The sequence below is a fragment of the Myotis daubentonii genome, chromosome 1 (genome assembly GCF_963259705.1).
Source record: "Myotis daubentonii chromosome 1, mMyoDau2.1, whole genome shotgun sequence".
NCBI classification, from domain to species: Eukaryota; Metazoa; Chordata; class Mammalia; order Chiroptera; family Vespertilionidae; genus Myotis; species Myotis daubentonii.
The window spans coordinates 125414113-125430114 of NC_081840.1; the positions used below are offsets into that span (position 1 = coordinate 125414113).

A 16002-nucleotide genomic window follows, 5' to 3' on the forward strand; every position below is an offset into this window, starting at 1 on the left:
AGCCTACATTTTTTATTTTAATAAGACTTCAAAGAACCATCTTCTTAAATATGTATTTCCTACACTAAGTAATGTTTTACTTTTCAAATCATTGTATACAGGGCAATTTTTACTGATACAAGCTTTTGTAGGTCAAAGTTGCTAGTTGACATCCCAGAATAATGTGGCAGGATGTCATCCTGGCAAGTCTGAGAAGTTGACAGGTTATGATTTTTTTCCTGAGTCATGTAGGATTATGTTTTGTTATTTATCTCCTACAATGTGATGAAGGCGATACTTCACAGCCATACTATTTTGGGAGTTTCTGTATTTATCTGAATGTTGTGATTATTTTGGTTGACTTAGGGATAACAAATACCCTTTCTAGTTATACACTTAAGAAGCATGTTAATGATATCCCTATTCACTTCAACATTGAAGATCGTGATACTTCTGATGAAGACACCAAAGGGTATCCACTATTATATCAACTAATATTATCTATTCCACATTATCTCTGGATTTAGCCGTCTTTTCTAAATGGAGGAACATAACTCTCAGTTAACCTCATTAACAATCATTAATTAGTATTTCTATTTGGAACATATTGAAACCCTGGGATATAATTGTCATTACTTTTCCTTCTCTTTTTTTTTTTTTTATGGCCCAGGCATGCAACAGCTCTGACCAGCAATACAGGCATCAAGCTAGGATGAATTAAGTAGGGACTGTCTTGTCTGTTCACTCCTGACTGCTGTAAGAGCAACCACTAATCACGTGTCTCCTTGCCCATTGCCAGGGGGTGGGCCACAGCTTTTCATGGCCTGACACTTTGACACAAAGCTGAGTGGTAAGCAGCTGCCGACCCACTCTAGTTCCAAAGCACAATCTGTTACTGCATTTGCTCCAAGCGGACAAACACCACCAGGTATTAAACTGGGCTCAGCAACCTCAGTTCACTTCTCTTTTACTGGTTCCTCTTCAGCTCCCTGTCCTCTTAAAAGCTGAGGTGCCCAGGGCTGTCATTTGATCTCTTCCCTATCTACACTCACTGCTCAGTGATCTTACCATTGACATGCTCAGAACTCTCAAATTCATTATTTCCAGGACAAAACTATCTCCTGAACCTAAAATGTTATGTCTAACTTCTTTGACTTCACATCTTCACTTGGGTGTCTAATAGGAAATCTCAAACTAAGCTCCTGAGCCACTGACCTCCACTATCCCCAAATCTGTTAATTCTAGTTTTTTCCCCATCTCAGGTAATGGCAAGTCATTTCTAGTTGCTCAGGTAAAATCTTTCATCCTTGACTTCTCATTCCATGTACATTCCACCAGCAAATCACTTGGTGACCATCTTCAAAGTATATCCAGAATCCGATCACCACTTTCACTGCTACCACCCTGGCCTAAGTTACTATATTTTGCCTAATTATAGCACTACCCTATTTCTGTTCCTGCCCTTGGTCCCATTTAGTCTTTCTCAGCACAGCAGCCAGACTGATTGAGTACATAAATCCCATTACTTTACCCCTCTGTTCAAACCCTCTAATAATTTCCCATAGATAAAAGATAAAGGACTTAAATGGCCTGGAAGGGCCTATACAAGCTGGACTACTTTTTTTTTAAAACTTTTCTCCCTTGTGTACTCTGCTTCAGCCATTCCTTGATGTATCTCGAGTCATTGTTTAAAACAATGGAAGAGAGGGAACTGTAGTTGTAAAGACAAACACATAAACCACACTGACCTGTCATAATTCATTTGTGATAGTATTGCCTTTGGAGCTTGCATTCTAATAGGAAGCAGATAATAAACCAAAGCATGATATAACTACAACATATTACTAAATGTTATGGAAGGAAATAAAGCAAGAAAAGGGCAGTGAAGGCAAGTAGTGATTTTTTTAAAAAATATATTTCTTCATTGATTTCAGAGAGGAAGGGAGAGGGAAACAGTGATGAGATTTGATCAGCTACATTCTGCATGCCTCCTACTGGGGATCGAGCCCACAACTCGGGCATGTGCCCTTGGCTGAAATCAAACTCAGGAGCCTTCAGTCTGCAACCGACACTCTATCTACTGAGCAAACCGGCTAGGGCCAAGTAGTGATTATTACAAATTTAAACAGGGTACTCAAATGGCCATGGCATACAGAGTTATAATTATTTCAATAATTATATTTTTTTAGAAAAGATCATGCTAGGTGAGAAAAAGTGTAAAAAATTTTCTGACTTTTGTTGTTAATCCTCACCAGAGAATATTTTTCCATTGATTTTGAGAGTGAAAGGGAAGGGGAGACAGAAACATCTATGTGTCTCAACTGGTTGCCCCCAATTGGGACCGGGGAATGAGCCTCCAGGTGAGGTAAATGCTTTTGACCAGAATCAAACCCGCGGACACTATCCACGAAACCAAACTGGCTAGGGCAAAATTTTCACTTTTACTAACCGTCCCCATTGGTTTATTAGAGTAGGAAGGTCCAACCATGTAAATAGCTGACTTTTTTCCTGGGCTAAACACTTTAATGGCATTATCTCAAGGGAAACTGGGTAGGGCTTTTTTCAATTTCAGTAATGATTTTTTAAAAACTCATTTTAAGTGATTGAACCCCCAAACTTTTTCTTAATCCTCACCCGAGGATATTTTTCCCATTGATTACTTGGGAGTGGGAGATTGGAGGCAGGGGGAGAGAAACATCGACATGAGAGACACATCGATTGGTTGCTTCCCTAACCAAATGCTCTGACTGCTGAACCAAACCGGCCAAGGCTAAAAACTTTTAATGACTTATTCTGACAGCACTGACCCATTATTACTGTACCATGTTATCACTAACACCTTTCCTTTTAAATTTGCCAATTTTTTAACTTATAAGCTTGCTCAACTTATTTTGACTTGCTTAGTCCCAATTTTTAAAGTATACGTGTGGTTACCCGTTCTAGAAACAGTACAAAGATGAGCCCTGGATTGGACAGTTCACTGAAGACTAAAGAATCTTCTAATTTCTGTGGCAGTACAAACCTTGCATCTTAAGGGTAAATAAGATGTTTTCTAAACACCAAATTAGATGCTTGCTAATTTACTGAGCTCCAAACTAATTTGTCCTTACTCATTAATCCTGTTCCTCTTCAGCTTCAAAACTTATCATAAACACTAACTTATAACCTCTAATATCCCTGCCTCCCTCAACAGTAAACTGTTCCTACTTTTACATTCTAACATTACTTATATCTGATCTTTATTTGTAAGTATATTATAGTTCTCTGAATTCCATAAAATTTCACTTCTACAGAGAAAGTATTAATTGGAAATAAAAACAAACTCAATTACAAAAATGAAAGTTTCCAATTTATAAATGCACAAGTAAAATTAGAATTATTTCTATATAGCCGAAACCGGTTTGGCTCAGTGGATAGAGCGTCGGCTTGCGGACTGAAAGGTCCCAGGTTCGATTCCGGTCGGGGGCATGTACCTGGGTTGCGGGCACATCCCCAGTAGGAGATGTGCAGGGGGCAGCTGATCGATGTTTCTCTCTCATCGATGTTTCTAACTCTCTATCTCTCTCCCTTCCTCTCTGTAAAATATCAATAAAATATATTTTTAAAAAATGTAAAAAAAAAAAAAATTATTTCTATATACATCAGCAAAACGTTTCTCCCCCATGCCTTATACCATCACCACCACTCGCAACTGCGCTTAAAGCCAAAACTAGTCTTTTCTATAAGTACCATGAAAATTGTTCAAATTTTGCAGAAAAACACGAGTGAACAAAATTTAACTTATACAAAGGATCTTATTACATAAAATTATTTTTTATTCATAAAATAAGGACTTTAAAATACGTAACCCTTCTTTTAAATGATTTTATTGAGGAAAGGGACAGGGTGAAACAATGATGGGAAAGTGATAGGCTGCCCTGACTAGGAATTGAACAGGCAACCTTTTGGTGTATGGGATGGATGCCCAAACTGAGCCACACTGGCCAATGAAGTTTGTCATCCCTTTTAAGTGGTTATCTTTTCCTCATCCTGGCACAGGAAAAAATTTGTACAGTAGCCCCCCCACCCATGGTGTTACCTGCAATTGAGATCAAAAGTATTAAATGGCAAAGGATAACCTGAAACTAGTCATCAGATTCATATAACCTTTTATTATATAGTTTTTTGTATTACTGGTAATTTCTTAACATGCCTAACTTTTTGTTTCCCTAGGACAGTGGTCGGCAAACCACGGTTTGCGAGCCACATGCGGCTCTTTGGCCCCTTGAGTGTGGCTCTTCCATGAAATACCACGTGCGGGCACGCACCTAGACTGCAACTGAAACTTCGTGGCCCATGCACAGAAGTCATTTTTCGGCCTGGGCCAGTCTATTTTGAAGTGGCGTTAGAAGTATGTGTGTGTGTGTGGGGGGGGGGGGGGTGTTGGTCGGGTGATGGGATACGCAGCACGGAGGAGGCAGGCACGATTCATGCACAAGTTGAGTGAGCCAGTCAGTCAGCAGTCTCATGTGCAGTGGTTAGTGCTAGTCACATCTGCAAATCACGCACCGGTGACAAAGGATAGATGAAACAAGTATACAAGACGAGTGTGGATGGGAGAGTTGGAAGGGGTCGACCTCAGTGAATGTACCTCAATCAGATTGAGGACATTTTTAGCAAAGGCCAGCTTAGGAGTACCCTAATTAAGTTAATAACAATGTACCTACGTATACAGTTTAAGAAATTTGGCTCTTAAAAGAAATTTCGATCGTTGTACTGTTGATATTTGGCTCTGTTGACTTGAGTTTGCCGACCACTGCCCTAGGATAAAACCATAGTATACATAGGGTTTGATACCACCCATGTTTCAGGCATCCACTGGGAGCCTTGGGACATATCCCTCACAGATAAGGGGGAACTGCTTACTGCTGGAGAGTATTCAAATCCCCAATGAAGCTACTCTTGGATAAAACTGGCCCAGGGATGCAGGTAGCTAGCTAGCTCCGCATTTGGAGTTCTGTTCATTTACTGCTTATTTAGTACTCCAAGAAAGGATATTTTAGAGTTCTTCCCTTTAACCTGTTCACTTACATTTATACAATGCTGGAAATGCCTGTGGACATTTTATTACCATTTACTTGTCAAAGGAAGGCATAATGAATGTTTAAAGTCAAACCTAAAGCTATATAGTCAATGTTAAATTATGAACTCAAAAGTGCTCTCTTGTATAAAGCATCAAAAAGTTAATACAAGTACTAGTCTTAAGCAGTCACACAAATCTAAGCCACATTTATTTGCACATGTAATGGGCAACAGATACTCCAAACTCATACAAATTTATAAAACAACAAAGTTAATAATCACTTGGTACACTTGTGTTATCTTGTTTACAGATTCAAGTGTAGATGAACCTTCTTTATTTTGTAAACTTTCATACAATACTTTAACAAAAATTCCTGAAAACACTTATTGGCATGTTTCAGTTAGAGCCAACACAAAAGTTAAGACAAGACCACAAACTAAAAAACCAAGTTTAGAATATACTTTTCTACCTCCCTCCCCTGGAAAGAAGTGATTGTTTTAACAGATGTATATGCCGCATCACAAAAGAAACAATGAAGACAAAAAATGTTCCCATAATCGTGAAGAAAATGCCAACCAAATCATACTGTTTTAATTTATATACCAAATGTATGGTGTAAATATGAGATGGGAATAAAAATAACAAGGGAAATTAGAAAAAATAGTAATTACCTTAAGAACTATGGCCCCCCCAGAGCTGCAAAGATCTGACTTTGACAACACAAAATAATTGTCTAAGGCAAATAAAATTGGAAACCTTCAAAGACATTCTAATCATGTTCGGTATCTAAGGATACCGGCTGAAAATGATATCAAGAGGATATTTATTATACAAGTGTCAAGAACATCCCAAAACTAATGAAAGAAATGAGCATTTATTTCTACAAAAGCAAAGTATGATATAGAATTAGAAGGGAACAGACTTAAAGATTTACCTATTAAAATATACAGATTCTTACTGAAGAGAATAGGATATTTAAAAAAGATGACAAGGGATGTTAATCTTTTTTTATTATTATTATTTTTACATATTTTGGAACCTCACATAATTTTGATAAATAACTCTTACAAAATTATGCAAAAAGTACAAGAATGTCTGGTAAACAAACAGTCTGTATTTTCCAAAAAGATATTTTTACAACATGCAATTCTTAAGGCAGCATCCTCCTTACAAGGAAAGGTAATCCTTTTACTCATCAAGAAATCTTCTGCTGCAAAGAATAGGCTAAGAAAGCCTGGCTTCTTCCATTAACGCCTCTTGTCTTTCCTGTCTGATTTTCGGTCTCTTTCACTTCTTGAAGATCTTTTGCCTGATCGACTACTCTCTGATATAGACCTCTTTCTGTCGGACCGGGAATTCTTATCCTTTGATCCTTTTGTATCTCTACTACTGCCTCCTTTCGAAGATTTGTGACTCCTTTCTACTCCTGATGTATCCCTTCGCTTCCGCTCCACGCTCCTTCTGTGCTTTCTATCTCTATTATGTCCCCGGCCCCTACTCCGACTTCTACTCTCACTACTACTACTAGAGCTGCTGCTACTGTCTCTGCTGCTGCTGCCACTTGTACTGGAGCTGCTACTGGAACTACTTCGACTACTACTACTGCCACTGCTGGAACTGCTTCCACTGCTGCTACTGGTGGAACTGCTACTAGAACTACTACTGCTACTGCTCCGACTTCTACTCTTGCTTGTTTTATTTCTAGCTCGACCTCTACTTCGGCTTCTAGTTTTGGTTTTGGATTTGCTCTCCGTATGTACTGTCAAGACTGGCTCTACTGTCACCTCAGTGACTTTTACAGATCCTACAGGAAACTCCTTCCTTTCAGGTAGTAAATGCCCTTGCTCCTGAATAACCTGAGGTGATGACTGTACAACGGCTAATGGCAAAGTCTCAGGCTGAGAGAGAGGCTGGGGCTGGAGTACTGGTTGGGACTGAGATTGAGGCTGAGGCTGAGGCTGAGCCAGGGGCTGGGGCTGAGGCTGAGCCAGAGCCATAGGCTCGGGTTGGGGCTCAGATTCTTTCTCTTCTTTGTCCTCAGGCTCATTTTCCATTTCTAGAGCATTAGCATTCTCTTTCGAAGGAGAAAGAGACTTACATTCTTTCTCTGGCTCAACTTCAAATTCCATTTCTGGCTCCAATTCCTTGTTAGTTTCATTTTCTGAAGGTTCTACACTTTCAACTTGATTGGTTTCCATTACCTCCTGCTCAGCAATTACATTTTTGACACTCTCCACCATTTCTAGCACATCCATAACTTCCTCAGGTTGACTATCTGGCTGCTTTTCACTTTCCCTTACCTCAGTTTCCTCTTCCATCTTAACCTCCATTTCCTGTTTTTGTTCCTCCTCCTCCTGTTCTTTCTCTGCATCACTATGAACTATACTTATTTCCTTTTCCTCTTCCTCTCCTGCTTCCTCTATTTCTACATCATTGTGCTGATTACCTGTCTCCTCCAACTCTTCCTCTCGCTGAGCCACCTTACCCTCTTCTTGTTCCGCCTTCTGTTCTTCATTACGCACCACCTGATGCTCTTTTTCCTTCATTGATTGTCTTCTAGGCCTAGCCTCCATTTTATTTATTTGTTCTGCAAATTCGATGCGTCTACTTTCAAATAAAGCTATAAAGAACAAAAATTTACATGTGTGAAATTTATTATAATTAAGAACATTCAGCCACAACTTGACACCTGGCCACAAACTGTCATTGAGCTTTATCTAAATGTTTTTTTTGTAAAGCAATAATGATGTCCTAACTAGTTTGGCTCAGTGGATAGAGTGTTGGCCTGTGGACCAAAGGGTCCTGGGTTTGATTCCAGTCAAGGGCACATATCTCTGTTGTAGGCTCCTCCCCGGCCCTGGTCAGGGCATGTGCAGGAGGTAACCAATCAATGTGTGTCTCTCACATTGATATTTCTGTCTTTCCCTCTCTCTAAAAATCAATAGAAAAGTATCCTCATGTGAGGATTAAAAAAAGGGGGAAAAATGATAAAAGTTAATTATGGCAAATAAGTAATTATAAATTCACATAAAATGACAAAAGCAACGATCCACTGGAAACCAAGAAATTGATCGCTATAGCCTGCACTGCTCAGTGGTTAGAGCGTTGGACTGTGCATCGAAGGTTCATGGGTTCGATTTCTGATCAGGGGCATGTACCCGGGTTGCAGGCTGGTTCCCTGGCCCTGCTGGTTGGGTGTATGAGGGAGGCAACATTGAAGTTTTTCTCTGTCTCTCTCCTCCCCTTCCCCCCTTCCACTTTAAAATTCCATGGAAAAAATAGCCTCAGGTGAGGATTAAAATAAACAAATTAGTTGCATCATATTATCTATGTGACAATCTTTTGCTATTTAATTTTATGCTAGTAGAAAAGATAAAAAATTTCCTTCAGACAATAAATTTTATGGTATAGCATGCATTAATTTTTCTGATCCTTAGAAATCATCTAATCACCTTAGCAGTATCTACCCTTCTGTGTGTGCTCCCCCTCTACGGACTACATTTATGTTCTATGTTCACTTTTTCTTGCTTCATTGTATTTATGTCTGCCTACTAAAAAGTATGAAGCAAAAAAAAAGGTCATCTCACTCAAATGCATAATATACATATGAATTGAGCACCACCTACAAAATATGAAAGTTTCTGGTTAAACTATATCATGAAGTAAATGATCCTCCTGTACTTCAAAAACATTAGTATATTATTTTTTTTAATCAACTATTATAGGAAACAAAAAAATATGCATGTATGAGTGTATTGCCTTACCCATTAGGAATATTTCAATGGATCTCTTCATATACACTTACCATTCATTTTTCTCTGTGACTCTTCTATTAGTTTTTGGGTAGCTGGACACATTCTTCCGGGAATATAGAACAAATGGGGCTTTGTCTTAGTTCTTATATATTTAATTATCTTGGCATTATGCTCATTCCATTCTTCTTGCTAAAGAAAAGGTAAAAAGATCAATGCTTTTGAAACATGGATTATCAATATTAGAATTTGAAAATACTACCCACTCACCAGCTGCGCAAGCTCAACCTTCTGCTCCAAAAGCCGCAGTTCTGTCTGTTTTGCACGCCTCTCTTCAAATAGTTCTCTCCTCTCATTTTCAACCTGCTTTCTCTCCTCTTCTGCCTGCACTTCAAGTTTTTGTTCAATTTCCTGGCGTCTCTTTTGCTAAAGATAAATAATGAAATTTAAGATCTCATTACATACCGATTATGTGAAACATAACAATTTCACTAAATTATCTACATATGTGATTTACATTTGCAATTCAAAGTACCAACTAATTCAAACTTAGCACTACTTAGCATTTGAGACTGAAATATCTCTTTCAGGAAATGAAGACTGAAGCTTTCACATGTAAAAATCTAAATTTTAAAGCTATTAGACAATAATATCAGTAATTTTTAGGTAAGATTCATAAATTAACCACAAAAAAAGTCTTTTTAAGTAGGCTGTCTTCAGTTATTCTTTCTGAATAAAAAAATCCAACAGCCCTAGCTGGTCTGGCTCAGTGATAGAACGTCAGCCTATGGACTACAGGGTCCCGGGTTCGATTCTGGTCAAGGGCATATGCCTGGGTTGCGGGCTTGATCCCCAGTAAGGGGCGTGCAGGAGGCAGCCAATCAATGATTCTCTCTCATCACTGATGTTTCTCTCTCTCTCTCCCTTCCTCTCTGAAATCAATAAAAAAAATTTTTTTAAAAATCCGACAGATGTGATATCCTAATGAATTAACTAGTCACACTTTCTCTCTGTCTATTCAAAGAATACTTACTACTTACACATTAAAATGCTTAAGCCTTTTATATTCTGTAGTAAAGTTAATACATACAAGCTGTAATAAGTTTATTAATCTCCTATAACTGAATTGTTTCTCCCTTTCCAAAGTAAGTTCTTCCCTAAGAAGCAGTAACTTGGGTGCTCAACTCTACAAGACACAATTTTCTACCTTTAGCAAAATAAAAGCTTCTAGAAAGATGACACATTTAAATAAACTGTGAAGGGCAGTAAACTTTTATGCTTTTGCTTCTAGAGTGCAAAAGTACTACCCAAGTGTGACAATAAGTCTAAAAAAAAAATCAGTATTGAACTAGTACCAATGATGAGTTCAACTTCCTTGTTGAAGAAAATGAGCTTATCGAGCTTGCATTCTCCTTACTCACAGCCCACAGTTCTTTACAAGGAAGTTCACACAATTACTTCACAGCACCTTAAGAAAAGATCGGCTGATGGTTGATAAGTTAACTCCAGAAAAGTTTTATGTTTTTCCTTGGCTCCATTTCAGGCTTGCAATTAAATCTTAGGAGAGCTTTTTGGCTCTTTTTAAAAACATAAGCAACTTCTTTTTATAATATAAGTAAAGGAAGTAAATAAAAATTGCATTAATACCCTTTCAGTAGCGACAGTAGACTCCTGTTTAAATTTCTGAAGGGTGCCCATCAACAAGCCAAATATTCGCCGGTTCCTAAAGAACAGAAAAAGAAAATTTAATTTCAATAAAATCCACTTCATTTAAACCTGCCATTTCCTAAAAAGAAACATACTATAGCCACTTGGACAAATGTTTAAATTTTCTTAAAATTGCATTATTTGAAAAGCTTCCCACCCCCCACCCGAAGTCACAGAAGTTACCTTTGCTTTCCTTTTTCATCCATATTTTGATCCTGGATAAGGTCTCTCCGTGTACGCTCTTTGGAGGTAGCTACAACTGAAGACTGCAAAGCTGGCTACAATAGAAAAGAAAATCTCAGTGACTTAAGCATATGGGTGGTACTCTTTAAAGTGTTGTAAGATGAAAATACTAATTCATCCTCTAAGAAGTTCTTTTAATCTCAATTACCTTTTTAACATCATCATCCTCTGGGTCGCTTTCTTGGCGTGATTCTCTCCTTGTCCGACGCTCCCCGCCCAGCCTGTCATAGGAAAAATAATTTAAATGACCACTACAGAATTTGACTTAAGTGCATACCTAGAGTAAATGATTACCTTTTCTAGGACTTTTTCAGAAACCTCATTCTATCAGTCCCCATCCCATTTTACTTTTTCCTCTAATAGTGAAAGAATAAAATATAACATCACTGCCCAATCCAGACTTGATCTCCTTTTCTTCTCAAACTGGCTGTTTTTGCAGTATGAGACAAAAAAGTGGCACAAATACACTATGTTCTCAATCTTATTTGTCTCATAACCTTTATTTTGGGAATATTTATTATCATTAGCGAAAAACTGAGTTTTGAGTGAAACTGCGTGTCTCAGTGACCAAAAGTAACCAACCACACAGGATGGTCTAATTATAAATCCTATCTGTGCAGGCAATGGCTGTCCCAGGCCCTAAAGCTTCCTTAGCAAAGGTCAATCTTTATCTCAAGTGATCTCTGTCCATTGCTGGTAAGCACCTAGGATAACTTATCTTTTAAGTGTAATTCTTTTCTAGACCCCTCCAAGGCAAAACTGCAGGCTGCACAGCCCAATACCTCGTTGTTACTGCTGTCTTGTTCCCACCAACCATCTCTATGTACGGTAAATGTTAATTAGCCATCCTGTACCCACCAATGTAAAATAACGTGTCTCTCCATTTTGCTTTTCACCCAATCCCAGAGATTTCCCTGCTTTGCTTTCTCCAGACTCCTTTATCACGAATGGGTTCCACATCCCTCCTTACGTCTCCTCCCTTTATTGTAATGTATAAAATAAGTAGCAAAACTGCCCCTCTCCAAAGCATTTTCTCCATCCGTTGAGATTTTGCTTTCTGGGCATATACTCAAAGCTCAAAGAAACTCTTACAAAACTTTTCTATAGGCTGGTTATTATTTCATCAACAAACAGTATTTACTATGTATTTACATTTGTATGCTACCTCAGAAAAGGTAATGTAATTACGCCTTCAGAATCTTTTCTTCAATTTTCCAACATACCTATTGACTGCCCCTTCAAGGTCTCTCTGTTTGGCTGGGGGTCCTCCTCCACTATCTGAGAATCCACGCCTGCGATTAAAAATGTCCAACAGAAAGCACTTGAAATTTAAGACAAATGATACCACCATTTAGCAAGAGAATTCACGTTTTCAAGTATCCTTCCAATCCCAGCAACGTTAAACAGGCACTCACTCCAAGATACTTTCATAGCATTTTTTAAGAAACCCACCAGAACAAATCAAGTTTACACAAAACTGGTACAGTTAACATATTCTGCAAGCTCCCGTTTTTGCCTATAAATGAAGTTACAAGGTAGCCGTGAAGAAACCACGGCTGGTGACAGCTTTAAACACAGACATTTCTAACACTGGTCCCACCACGAATTTTGCTTAGAAAGACACGTTCGTGTAGCGTAAAAAGCACCCGTTAAGTCTTAGCATATGAATGAAGTCCAAAGGAAATCTTACCTCAGCAGTAAACTACCACGTCCTCTACCTCCGCCAGGACCAGAAAGGGCCAGCAATCTGGCTTGGATGGGCCTGCGGGACATTCACAATCAGTGCAAAAACCACACGTGGACACACCTAATGCATTTCATTCACGGGGGAGGTTCATCGTGAGGAAAAAACCCCACGAAAACTCCAAAAAGACGTCCCAAATCCGCGTGTTTGAAAAGGGGCACGAGGCCCTATTTAACTTCCTTATTTTCATTCCTTCAAGCCCGATACCACACACGCCGTACTGACCGCGCGAACACACTTGAATCGGTTCCTAACTTGGCCCACCCCGAGGCAGCCGCACGTGGAGGAGCGCCGGGGAGCCGGGCGGCGACCGGTCCCGGGAGGGCCTGCGGGCGCCGGCGGGTGGTCGGCGGGGGCGGGGCCTGGTGCGGCAGCTCGGGGCCTGCAGAGCCAGGGCGGGAAGCGGCGGTGCCGGCCTTCCTCCCCGCAGGCCTGGAGGCCGCCGGCGCGCCCAGGCCGCGCTGTCCTACCTCACGCACCCGAGCCCGGGGACCTCCGGCGGGAGCCCTGGAGACTCCCCACCTCACCGAAGACCGGGTTCCATCGCCGCCCCGGGAACAGGCCGCGATGTAACAGCCTTCTCCTAGCGGGCCGCCCTCCCCGCCCCCAATTCACCTCGGCCGGATGATGGCTGCCTCTCGGAGCCCGCATTTCTCACCCGGCCCTTACCTCACGTCATTCGGATCCCGCCCGGTGAGCTTGCGAATATTCTCATCCACGTTCTTTAGGCTCTCTTTGGCCTTTTCTAGCTGCTCCTGCAAAGTTCTCACTGCGACCGCCATCTTCTCCCTGCTGCAGGCTTCGAGACTGCTCCTCAGGCCGCGCCGGGCTGTGTCGCGCCGCCAGACGCGGGAGGATTGACAGCTGGGCTCAGCCAATGACGGTGGGCGTAGTTTTCGGCTTCAACCAACAGCAACCGGAAGGGGGAGAATCTGCCGGCTTTGTGACGCTGGGCCAATGAGGAGTCCGCCAGCCGGCCCCTCCCCCCCACATGTAGCTGCGGGCGGCCGGGCTCGCTGTTGGCGCAATCGCGGGGCGGGATTGTGAGTCCTTGGGTCCTCGGAGGGACGCGCTCGTGGGCTCGCTCTCCAGAGGAGGAGCGCGGAGGTTTGCAGCCCTTTTAATCCGTCATGTGACGAGCTTTACGCTGTTTAGCCTCCTAATCCTCTCAGAGCGGGTGGGAGGCGAGTCTGTTCACCCACCACCCGCTCACCCCCATCAGTGATTAGGAAAGGGTGCGGCTGTTCTGTTGGTGCGCATGCCCAGAGAGTGTTGGAGGGGAGCAGTCTTTCCCCCCCATTAGGTTAAACCAAAATTAGTGGAGGGAAACAAAGAATGAAGAAACGGGAAAAGCCATTAAACGTAATAGCTAACAGTTACTTTGAAGACACTTTCAAAGTGTGAAACGCTTTACGTGCCTTATGCCTCTCAATAGCTTTAAGAAAATGCCTGTTTTTCCTGATAAGGAGGTTGAGTCTGGGGATACTGTCCCTGTCTCTGTCTGTCCAGCCCTAGAATCAGTTGGCTCAGACCCTAAGGCTCCAGTAGTCTTAGCATATTAGACATACTAATTTCGTATAAGAAGCGCCAGGAGTCTTAGCATATGAATTAAGTCCCAAGGACATCCTACCTCAGCAATAAACTGTCACGTCCTGCACCTCCACTAGGACCAGAATGGACCTGCAATCTGACTGATGGGCCTTCAAGATATTTACAACAAAAAAGCAGCTACAAGACATGAGATAGTCATTAGCCTCTACACCTGGCCCAGAGCTGGTTAGCTTAAGATGGGGTCCAGGGAGCCGGTGCTATTGTTGGTTGTGTGTGTGTGTGAGAGAGATGGTTGTTCAGCTTCTGGTTCTGCTCTGCCTGTGTTGCCAACAGAAACACACACACACACACACACACACACACACACACACACACACATATATATCCTATATAATAAAAGGCTAATATGCAAATCGACCAAATGGCAGAATGACCGGTCGCTATGATGCACACTGACCACCAGGGGGCAGATGCTCGATGCAAGAGCTGCCCCCTGGTGTTCAATGCGCTCCCCCTGGGAGCGCTGCTCAGCCAGAAGCCGGGCCCACGGTTGGCGAGTGCAACATTGGTGGCGGGAGCCTCTCCTGCCTCCCCGGCAGAGCCAAGGATGTCTGACTGACAGCTTGGGGTGGGGGAGTACGGGGACCAGGCCTAAGCTGTTAGTCGGACATCCCCTGAGGGCTCCTGGACTGCGAGAGGGTGCCAGCCGGGCTGAGGGACCACCCAAGTGCACAAATTTCATGCACTGGGTCTCTAGAGTGTGTGTGTGTGTATTAGCTCAGAAAGCATATGTATATGTATATGTATATATATACTAGAGGCCCAGTGCATGAAATTCATGCACAGGTGGGGTCCCTAGATCTGGCAGGTGATCAGGGCCAATCGGGGTTTTCCGGCTGCTGGCCAGGGCCTTCCTTCTGGCTACCTGCTGGGGCCTCCCTACCCCGGCTGCCAGCCAGGGCCTTCCTTCATTCCGCGCCACTCCCTGGTGGTCAGTGCACATCTTAGCGAGTGATCGAAATCCCGGTCTCCCTGTCTAACTCCCGAGGGGACACTTGCATATTAGCCTATATATATATATAGATATAGATATAGATATAGATATAGATATAGATATAGATATAGATATAGATATATAGGGCCCGGTGCACGAAATTCGTGCACTGGGTGTGTGTGGGGAGGGGAGTGTCCCTCAGCCCAGCCTGCCCCCTCTCACATACTGGGAGCCCTCAGGCGTTGACCCCCATAACCCTCCAATCGCAGGATCGGCCCCTTGCCCAGGCCTGACGCCTCCGCCAGAGGTGTCAGGCTTGGACAGGGGACCCCCATCTCCCCCCGATCACTGGCTCTGGCCCCCGCCCAGGCCTGAGGCCTCTGGCCCAGGAATCATGCCTGGGCAGGGGACCCCCATCTCCCTCTGATCGCTTGCTCCACCCCCTGCCCAAGCCTGACGCCTCTGACCCAGGCTTCAGGCCTGGGCAAGGGGACCATCATATCCCCCCAATCCCCGGCTCCGCCCCCCGCCCAGGCCTGATGCCTCGGCCAGAGGAGTTGACCCTCATCACCCTCCGATCACCAATCACCGGATCAGCCCCTTGACCAGGCCTGAGGCCTCCGGCAGAGGTGTCAGGCCTGGGTAGGGGGCCCCCAGCTCCCCGTGGTTGCAGGCTCCGCCCCTGCCCAGGCCTAACACCTCTGGCCTAGGTGTCCGGCCCGGGCAGCGGGGACCCGCAGCTGCAGCGGCCCCGCGATCATGGGCTCCGCTTTAGGCCCAGGCAAGGGACCCCTAGCTCCTGGGACTGCCAGCTTCGACCGTGCCCAGCTCCCATCACTGGCTCCACCCCTACTTCCTGGTATCACTGGCCAGGGCGGAAAAGGCGCCTGATTCTCCGATCATGGCTGGGGGGCAGGGCAAAGGTGGCCCAAGGGCCGCCTTTGCCCTGCCCCACAGCTCTTAGCTCCCC

The 16002-nt window shown here is 43.0% G+C and overlaps 1 protein-coding gene across 2 annotated transcripts; it reads right to left on the minus strand.

Annotated features, from left to right (window-relative positions):
- Positions 1-5219: 5219 nt before the first annotated feature.
- Positions 5220-13338, minus strand: PNN (pinin, desmosome associated protein). 2 transcript variants are annotated; one of them, XM_059659483.1, is made up of 9 exons: positions 13157-13336; positions 12434-12505; positions 11967-12035; positions 10892-10964; positions 10684-10778; positions 10441-10516; positions 9064-9219; positions 8847-8985; positions 5220-7661 (listed from the first exon to the last, which is right to left on the minus strand). In XM_059659483.1, the coding sequence occupies exons 1-9, from the start codon at positions 13267-13269 to the stop codon at positions 6289-6291; spliced, it is 2166 nt and encodes a 721-aa protein (XP_059515466.1). In that variant the 5' UTR covers positions 13270-13336; the 3' UTR covers positions 5220-6288. The 2 variants fall into 2 exon arrangements, with proteins under 2 accessions (XP_059515466.1, XP_059515474.1); XM_059659491.1 differs by lacking the exon at positions 12434-12505 and having other exon boundaries at positions 13157-13338.
- Between the last annotated feature and the right edge of the window lie 2664 nt (positions 13339-16002).